The sequence below is a fragment of the Caloenas nicobarica genome, chromosome 8 (genome assembly GCF_036013445.1).
Source record: "Caloenas nicobarica isolate bCalNic1 chromosome 8, bCalNic1.hap1, whole genome shotgun sequence".
Lineage (NCBI taxonomy): Eukaryota > Metazoa > Chordata > Aves > Columbiformes > Columbidae > Caloenas > Caloenas nicobarica.
The window spans coordinates 22,353,484-22,363,234 of record NC_088252.1 but is presented as its reverse complement, the minus strand read 5'-3'; the positions used below and the strand labels follow the sequence as shown (position 1 = coordinate 22,363,234).

The 9,751-nt window shown below is 49.6% G+C and overlaps 1 protein-coding gene across 1 annotated transcript; it reads right to left on the bottom strand.

Moving 5' to 3' along the window:
• Positions 1–1,269: 1,269 nt before the first annotated feature.
• Positions 1,270–8,342, bottom strand: GMNC (geminin coiled-coil domain containing). Its single transcript, XM_065640556.1, has 7 exons — positions 8,201–8,342; positions 5,754–5,896; positions 5,312–5,465; positions 5,119–5,204; positions 3,503–3,619; positions 1,533–1,911; positions 1,270–1,451 (listed from the first exon to the last, which is right to left on the bottom strand). Exons 1-7 carry the CDS (start codon positions 8,340–8,342, stop codon positions 1,270–1,272), a joined length of 1,203 nt encoding a protein of 400 aa, XP_065496628.1.
• Between the last annotated feature and the right edge of the window lie 1,409 nt (positions 8,343–9,751).

Sequence of the window (9,751 nt, the reverse complement as noted above, 5' to 3'; positions counted from 1 at the left end):
GCACCTTCTCTCCACAGATTTTTAAAGCATTCTCAAGGTGTAGTGGTGGTCTTGGCCTCATGCAGAGACATGGAGAGGCAAGAGCTGGTGTTGAGGGTTGTGGTTCGCAAAGTCTCACTCTAACCACTGATACTGCTTCCCCAAGCCCGCAGAAACATTTCCCACAGCAAGCATGGAGTTACGGGAGGAGGAAGGAGCCCTGACTCTGGGTTGATGTTGACTGCAGGTAAATCTCCCTGTGCTCTCAGAGATCAGGACAAGGAGGACAAGAAGTTGTTCTGTAGAAAGAAAACCTCCCGTTTCACAAGCATAGCACTTCCTGTTGCAAAAAAAGAAAAGCTCCAATGAAGCCACAGAAATTGCTTATGAAGCCAGGAGTGGCTCCATTTTATAAGGGCTTTTAACATCAGGCAGGTAAACATGGAAGAAAATCTATCAAAATACTAGTGGGATGCATCCTTTGCAGAAAAAATAAGTGCTCTGAGTGCACATTACCCAGAGATGAGAAAATTTCTGCCACTAATACGTTGGGCCAGGACCTTGGCTGGTAATGGCAGTGTTGTTACTCTACAGCATCTCCAATTCTAGTTACTGCTCCAGGGCTCAGTAAACTCTTTTTATCCGACAGAACAAAATACCTTTAAAACGCAATGCAGTAAACACATTAGTCTCTTAATCCCCTGAATTTGCCGAATCACTTGTAATTAAGTAGCCTCCAGGCAACAGAGGCATTATCAAAGAATATGACAGCACCATGTGACTGCAGGTAGGTCAGCCTAGTGTAGCACATTAACAAATACCCACGGTTGCCTTAATCCAAGGCAAGCTGTGTAGCCAAGAGAGACACAAACCACTTAGGTTGGAAACTGAGGATCAGCAGTGTCTATGTCTCCTTTGTCGTCTGTGGATATCTGTGAGAGGTGATATTTCCAAACTGTATTCCCAAAATGCACTCCAGTCTGGAAACTACCAGTTAACAAGGAATAGCTGATGATAGAAAAAACATGAAGCAAGTAAAAGCAGGTATCTCAACACAGCCACAAGAGAAGTGGATCCAATTTGTACATCTGGCCTGGGACAGGTAATTGTCCAAGTGCAATCTGGTGTTATGCCTGTGAAAATCTGGCAGGGAAGGAGGAGTGGGTAAGTGACAAAGTAGCATTTAGGAGAGCCCAGAAGGCCTCATTTTTGATGCCTGAACCTGTCTCAAGCACAAGATGAAGTGTCTGTCCCCCATATTCCCTACAGCTGACCCTCAGAGCAGGCACATCATTCAGCCTGCTTGGGCACCCAGGTGAATCTCCATCCTCCGTCATCATCCCTGCGCACGAAGGCTTGTCCTTGGTGGAAGGTGTGTGTTCTCACGTTGCGGTGAGGACTTAAAGACGTTGTGAAAGCCACTTCTGTTTTGTTGGGTGACAAATCACCAGTCAAATAAGGCAAGCCATAAGCTGAGAGGGAAGAAATGCTGGGCACTGGTGAGGAGACACATGGTGCTGAAGAAAACTGTGGAAGGAAGGGAGAGTCCTCACTGCATGGATGGGTGCTGCTGTTAGCTGGAGGCATGTGGGTGCAGCTATACACTGCTGCTCCTTCACTGTGGCCATAGTCTATTGCTTCACCAGGGTTCAGACAGTATGTGTCTTTTCCAAGGTCTGAGGACAGGGCACTGTAGTTAGCTGAAGTTTCATCAATGGTGTCAACATCTTTTAATCCTAAAGTCTGCAAGACCCAGCTGTCCACGGCAGGGCTGGCTTGCTCTTCACAGGCAGTGAATTCGTTAAAGAGGTTCCTTCTAGCTTTGGAAGCATGAAGAGTTTCTTGAGGAACAAAGCAGTGGTCCTCTTTTAATCTCCTCTTGGTGCTTTTGAGAATAGCACAGGTTTTTTGGCCGTGGCAGGACAACAGTTTCTATTAAAAAAAAAAAATGGAGAAAGAAGATTAAAATCTGAATTTCTAGTTACCTGGAAGCAACATGTTTCTGAACTCACATCTTAGATGGGCAAGATAAGACTACTGTCCTTACAAGAGATACTTTTCCTTCTACCCTGTGCTTAAACATATGGATATGACTAACTATTTTGTGTCTTTACAGCTTCTGCAACAACCCAGTCCCTGAAAGAGAAGAATTTGACCATGTCAGTAAGGCCTGTGCTTCGATCTCATTCTCACTCAGTACGGCGTGAAATGAGAGCTCCCGCCTGGCTGTACGGCAGCTCCTCTGCACTGCTGCTGCCAACAGTGTTTGGCAGGTGAGCGGGGTATGGAGGGGATGTGGCAGATTGACAAAGAGAGAGGATGTGAAGGCAAGTCACACTGGGCCAGGTGTGATCCTGGCCAGGGAGTGCTCAGAGCAGCAGACTGAGCAGCTCTGAGCTCATTAATCAACTGCAGTTGCCATTATCCCAGGACAAGGGCCCTTCAGGTAGCCAGAGATGGTCAAAGAAAGGCAGGAATAACAAGGAAGCTCCCTGATGTGTCATATATTCACTGCTCAGCCACCTCCCATGGTCCCCATGGTCTCTCCTCCATGTGACATGGGTGGGTGACCATGTCCGTGTCCAACGAAGGAGATCTTTGCTGCTGTCAGGTGCCAGGTCTTGGCCTGGGAGCAGGGACACCCTGTCAACTCAGAATAGAATGTAAAAGGAAAGTCTTCTGGTTTTTACAGGCCTTTTTACCTCATGCACAATACACAGACTTGAGCAAATAATTAATAGTTTGGTTTCAGGGGCAAGTCGGGAACAGTACAAAATATGTTTAAGTTGACAAGAAACCTTTCTTTTGGAAGAGAGATAGGGAATCAAAATATGTCATTTAAAAAACCCTTAACAGTTTAACAGAATGTTTCATCCAGCCTGAAGTGTTTAATTTTGTATTTCGCCTTAAAAATACCCCACAACTTGTTAATTAATAAATTTGGAAAAAAATAGAATATTAGTATTCTAGTGTAAATGAATAAAACACATCACTGGAAAATTACACGCACAAAAAAACCCAAAACAAACCACACACACACGCACAAAAAAACCCCATACAAAAACCACAAAACAACAACAAAACCAATAAAACCCACACACATAAAATGGAAACACCCAAAACATAAAAAGGGAAAATTAATCCTTATCGAAAGGGATAATTGACAAAACAGACACATTCATTAAATATATATGTTCAAATTGGAACTTTTCACTGCAAAAAGTTTTAGATGGAATAATTTAACCTTTCTTATGAACTTAACTTACTTATATCTAACTTATAAACTAAAATAAATTATGCCATGGGCTATACTGTCTCCACAGTCAGAACCTGATAGGATGTCATTCCTGGGGGAAACTGTCACCTCAGGCCCATGACCAGTAATTTGGTAACTCTGTGAAGTTAAATAGATCTCACACTGCAGGTTGTCTACACTTTTTGACTTTCCACATATTTTAATGGCATGTACCTATTCAGCCCATTTCTTCTGCATGCGTCTCTACAACAGCTTTGAACACAATACCTTGGCTTTTTCTTCTAAACACTTAATCAGGGCTGAATTCAGGTATTGTCGGAGGTTATTATTTTCTTCTTGTAACCTAGCAAGTTCCTCTTCCTTCTGAAGCAAGGTATCTTGAAGCTGTGGAATAGAGATATTGATGAATAGATGTTGACTCTGTAACTTAATAGCAATTGCCCTATGGTACAGGCTGCTTGGATTTGATGATCTGGGTGTTTGCTTTGTGAACTCAACCCACCCCCTCCAGCCTCTTGTCTATGTAAATCTAAGTGGCATGACTGTTTAGTTTTCACTTTTGACTTCCTTAATTCTTTAGCAAGTGTTTGAGAAGATTACTCTGAAAAAAAAACAAACAATCAAACAAAAAAAAAGAAAACACCAACCCAAAACCAACAACAAACAACCAAACGAAACCCTTTAACCATGGAATAATAACAGAAAAGAATTACAGGTAACCAACCCTGTGAACAGCCAGAACCTGTCACAGGCCTGACAGCAGCTGCCAGATCTCCTGAGCAGCAGTGAGCATCCGTTTGCACCCCTGTCATTCCCATTTATAGTTGGTTGGTGGGGAAAAGGAGAAGGATGAGCTGCAGACTAACAATTTATGGAGGTAGAGCACAGAAGGAAGATACAGCTGCTTCTTTTTGATACAGTAGTACTCCGTGATCCCTTCAATCCTGAACACTACTGTGCCAGTCCCAGCACACAGACAGAGCTGAGATAATCCCTGGTCCCAAGAACTGAACAGATATGTTTTGATTTGCAGAGGCCTGACACTTTTTCATAGGAAGTCTACGTATTTGCAGTGAGATTTTTGCTTTGTGATTATAGCTCAGGAAGCTTCTTTAGGAAGACAAGGAGTCTTCTGCCAAGAATCTTGAGCATCTGTTGACTGCAGGCTGAAAAGCACAGATTTAAATGATCAAGGTAGAGCTAAAGAAAGAAATACACAGATTTCTGGAGCCTGCGGTTTGATTTCAGGGACCTTGAAGTTGGTAAATGAATTTCTATCAACTTCAGTGTATCGAAATATCATTCCAAGTATTTGATCAAGGTGATTTCTCTGAGGTTTCTTCATCTAGGACTGTTCAGACTTTCCCCTGCCCCTTGATGTGAGTTACAAAAAATTAAAGAAAAAAGAAAAAGTAACAAGGAAATGCTTGTTGGTCAAAATGGTTCATCCTCCATATAAGCAGGTAATTCTGGTGGAATCGTTTTTCATGAAGATAATCCTGGTGGACTCTGGAGGACAAATTCTATGTATTTTTGTCAACAGCATGAAGCTCTGCATTATCACCAGAGCCTGAGGGACTCCCTGGTCATGCCCCTGCTCTTCTCTAGCACCGAGGCAGCTGGTGCAATGTGCTGTAAGAGGGAATGGATGAATAGGGAACCCGACAACAGTTGTTCCAGCTTCATGGGACAACATAGGGGAGGCAAATACTTCAAGCATGGAACAAAACCCACCTAAATAAAGTGGTATTCCACCGCTTCCCACATCCGTGCCAGTAAGAGGGAGATGTGCCATAAACCAAGCGAGAAGGTGCAATACATGATACAAAGTTCAGGAACCTCGCGGGGTGAAACCGAGGCCGCTGATGGTGCGGAGCCTTTACCTGCTTGTTTCTGTAGAGCTGGGAAGACAGCTGATCTCCCCGCCACGCCGCGTCCTGGGCACCGAGCTGCGGGCTGCAGACCTGCCCTGGGGGAGCAGAGCCGAGGGTTAGCCCGCTCCCGCTCCCCCGCACAGCCCGACCGCAGGACCGCGGCCGGGATCCCCCCTTTCCCCGGCGGGGGGTGCGCACTTACCCGGCGGCCGAGGCTCCCGCCGGCCCGGCCCGGGCTGCGGCGGCGGCTCCGCGGAGCACAGGGCAGCCCAAGTCTCCTTGGAAACACCGGCCCAGGGGTAAGCGCAGCCCGGGCCCCCGGAGAAGTCCGGCTCCGGGCACGGCCGGCCGGTGCTCTGCGGAGAGAAGGGGCCGTGGCGATGGGGAGCCCAGAGGACAGCTCCCTCCTCCCCATCCCCGGGGCTGCGGCGGTCCCCGAGGGGAGGCGGTGTCAGCCCCGCTCCGGCACCGCCGCATCCCGGCGAGAGGCATCCCAGGGGCTGGTCCCTGCTCCGCGGGGAAATGCTCCCCTCCCGCCCCTGTCCCAGCCGGGCTTTGCTCAGGTACCTGCCTCAAGGGAGCCCCGCAGCCCCGGCTGCCCCTGCCAGGCGCCGCCTGCCCCCGTGGGAGCTCCCAGCCCTGACCCGAGTGCTCGCTCCCCCCCGCCCCGGGTGGCCCCGCACCGCCCCGCCGCCTCCGCTGGGCTCCGGGCAGTGCCGCCCCCGCCGCAGTCCCGCGCAGCAGAGGGGCTCCGGGCAGAGGAACGCCAGGAACGTGGCTGAGTTTCCTGCAAACCCTTGGGAAATACTAGGGTCTGAGTGGGTTTAAGGTGAAGGGAGGACCCAGGCTGTCCTTGGCCGGTCCGTTCCTCCCACCTTGGGGGCCTGATTCAGCTCTAAAGCTGCACGAAGCCAGCAGAGTCACCTGCAGGCTGCTCGCACCTCTCTTCTGCCCCTGCATTCTGCAGGAGTCCCAGACCGCACAGTAGCAAAGCCTGGGGTTGTCTCTTAATTCACTTCTTTTCCCGCCTCCAAATAAGCCCCATTTGCAGCAGGTCTAAATCTCTGCAAGGCAACGGCAGAGCCTGGAGCCTCAAGCAGGGAATCTCCTCCCCCATGGGAAAGCATAGCAGCAGAGGCTGCTCTTGCAGGTGGAGGAGAGCCCTCTTCCTTACCCATCTTAAAGAGGGCACAAAACCTATTGCAAGCCCCCAAGGCAAAGAGACCAGCTTCTCCTTTTCTGCCTCCAGGTCGAGAGAAATGCAAAGAGCACTTACCATGTTAGTGGCAGAACGAAATTCAGGTCTTGGGAGCACGTTTCTGTTAAAGCCCCAGCGAGGTTTAAATGGCTCTGAAGGAGGGGGAGAGGGGGGAGACCGGGGAGGCGAGTTTAATCTAAAGGAGCTCCCAGTGACGCCTCAGAGCTCTCCTGAAACCCAGCAATCTGATTTGGTGTAAAGCTGTCAAACTTGTGACGTGAATAAACAGCAAACTTGCTGAAATCAAAGTCATTCTGGCCCCACAAATCAACACAAGGAAGGAGGGAAAAGAAAAGAAGGAGAGGGAGGAAAAAAAAAGCCTCCACACACTTCAGGACAGCACTGAACTGGTGTGTCCGAGTTTCACTCCAGGAAATGAGCAGGGATCCAGCGAAGCATCCCACATGTTCAGAGCAGGGCTGCTGGTGTTGCTGGTGAGTTTTTTGTTTTGTTTCGTTTTCAAGCCTTGTTTGCAGTTGTAAAATGCAGCAGCAAGAAGCAAGTTGTCCCACATGCCTGCCTGAGGGAGTGGGTTTTCCGCAGCTTCCCAGGGGTGTGTAGAAGCAAATATGATTCAGGGCACTTCTGTGGACAGTTCTGAGGAAGAAAGTCCAGAACAATACAGTCTGCAGTGACAACCTCCTGCAAATGTCTCACTTTATTGGGAATTAGTTTCCTGTCAATCCCCAGGCTTCCAGGAGAAGATCTCAGGATATAAATGCTGTGACAGTGGTATAAGATTTACTGTCATACAGGTTAATGTTGCAAAAGCCATATGCAGGTGTGTGAAAGGCAGAGATTCTCTGCATATAGTCACCTCTAATTCACATCAGATTTCCACAGCAATTGCATCCTGTGGATAGGCTTGATTTTTTTTTTCCCCCAGAAAATAAATCCAAACAAACATCTCTTCACTGAGGGTCTGTCTTTGAATAGTGTAGGGGATGGTAGGAATAAAGCAGGGCAGCTATTCAGTCAAGATCCTGCCCCCTGCCATGGCAAGGGCCGTTCGGGGGAGTGACCCGACCTTCCCAGAGACATAATCCGTGGCCAGTGGAGGGTGCGGCTGGGCCAAAGGCCGGGCTGGCATATGGGTCGACCTTTCATTTCTGCCCTGGAGGAAGCTCAGTGGTTACCCTGTTAGCAAGGCTCAAGGACAATACAAACCAAGAGGGCTGCCTGCCTCCTGTTCTTTTATTACTGGTGTATTTTCCTCTGTTGCTGCCCAAGGTAAACTGGCAGCTATGCCAAATTAAACCACTGCCATCTCCTGCCTTGATTTATGTTCTTTCCAACAGAGATGTTTTTAAAAGGGTTTACGCACCTAGCATTGGGTCATCTTTTCGCTTTCCCAAACCTCAGCTCTGCACGGTACATTTGATCACTGCTGCAATAACCCACACTCTCCAAGTGCCAACTCCTCTCCTGCGTGGCTGTGTGTAGCGGGTGCATGTCTTTGCTAACAAGAAACAGCAGCTCTACGAAACATTTCCAGTGAGCACCAAGGCTCAGCACAGCCCTCACTGGTTCGGTTTAGTCCCTTCGCTCTCTATGGGGCTGCCTCCAGGTGCTGTGGTGGCAGTGGCTCCCTCACCCCAGGCAAGGACTGCCACCCTGGGGCTGGTAGGAAGTAACATGCCCGGGAAGGGCCCAGGGGAGGCAGGTAAAGCCGGGACAAGCCGCAGCCCTGAGGCCCTGAGCACCTGGCAGGGGAGGCTGTGGGCCGGGATGCCTCCGCATGGCCGGGTGGCGAGGCAGGCAGCCCCGGGACAGGCTGGAGGAGCCCTCAGGGCCCGGAGCAACCCCGTCCTAGGCGCAAGGGCTCCACAGAACCCGCCCAGCCTCGGCAGCCCCTCCGGGCAGCGCGGCCTCGGCCTCGGCCCGCCCGGGACAGCGGCCATCTTGGAGCTGCCTGCGAGGCGCGGGAGCGCCGGGCCCGGCCATTGGAGGAGGCGAGCGCCCCCCGCGACGTCATCACCCCGCGCCAGCCGCAGGGGGAGACATGGTGGCGGCGGAGGCGAGGCCTGGAGCTTCTGGCCGGGGCTTGTCTGCACCTGCTGTCCTGGGCACAAGGCCGCTCTCCTGGCGTCTCCAGGCAGCCTGGGGAGATGCCTCCCCGGCCCTGGGTGGGGCGGGGGCAGGTGGAGGGGAGCTTGCAGTGGGGAGGCCCGGTGGGTGAAGGGATCCCCTGTGCGGGGGGTGTGGGGCTGCCCCTGGGTCACCTCATAGCTCAGCCCTCAGGGGGCACTGAAGGAGGAGAGTTGTGTGTCCAAAAGCGCGTCTAGAGAGGGATGGCGAGTGGGCAAAGTTTCATTCCTGCTTCATGTGGATGTGGGGTGGAATACTCTCATTGATCAGTCTGGATGTCAGTCAAGCTTTGCCCCATCCATGCTCCCCGTCCTCGATGCTTCACACCTGTGGGCAGTGTGCTCAGAATGTCCTTGGTTCTCAGACCAGAGCAATTAAAAACATTAACTCTGTGCTGGGGTGTTATCTCTTGTTCTCAAACTAAGTCCAAATAATGACCGTGCTAGCTATGAAGAAGAAAGGTTTCTAACTGCATGAAGAAAATTAACCCATTTTCAGTCAAGCCAGCACAGAGGAGAAGCGTTGCGGACTCACAGCTGCTCCTGGACGGGACCATTTGCCTGGCACAATGCTGGTGGCTCTGTCTCCGCTTCCTCTTGGCAGAGCTCTCTATGCTCGGGCATGCAGTTTGCCTATGAGAAGAAAGTGGTGGGAGGTGTATAGGCACAATCTTGGAGTGAAAAGCAAGTATGAAGAAAACCTCTGCGCACTCCATTGTTGCTTCCACACATGTTGGTTTGGGCTGTGCAAGTGCTTTGCTTTCTGAGCTCAAGGAATTCATGTCAGCTTGTAGTACCAAGGTTTCTATGCTGGGGAGTGAAAGATGGTACATGGGGAAAAAGACGACAGAATCAGAGAGCCTCATAAGTTTGGGGAGATAACTTTTGGGAGACAAAGACAAATGCTGTTGGTATAAAGGAGAAAGAGCTAATTTTGCAAAATGGTGCGTGGATGTCACGCACATGATAGAAGAGCTTCAAGTTGTGGTAGCAATTACACATCGATGTATACTGTAAAACAAAGCCAAGTAACAATCACCTGCTAATTATTTTCCTCTTCGTCTGAGACAGCCCCTCTCAGAGATATTACTGCTTGTGCTTAATGATATACTTCAGTCAGAAATAAAGTTTGGTTTGAAATGTTTATCGAGGCTACAGTATTGCTTCAATGGAGATCAGATTTCACTTTGGGTGTCATAACAGGTCTTTCCTGAAGTTTTGAGAATACACTAATGTATTGTGGTGTGTTTATTCACATGTGCTCTTCGTAACTATAATTTTGCTGTAATTTAAATGT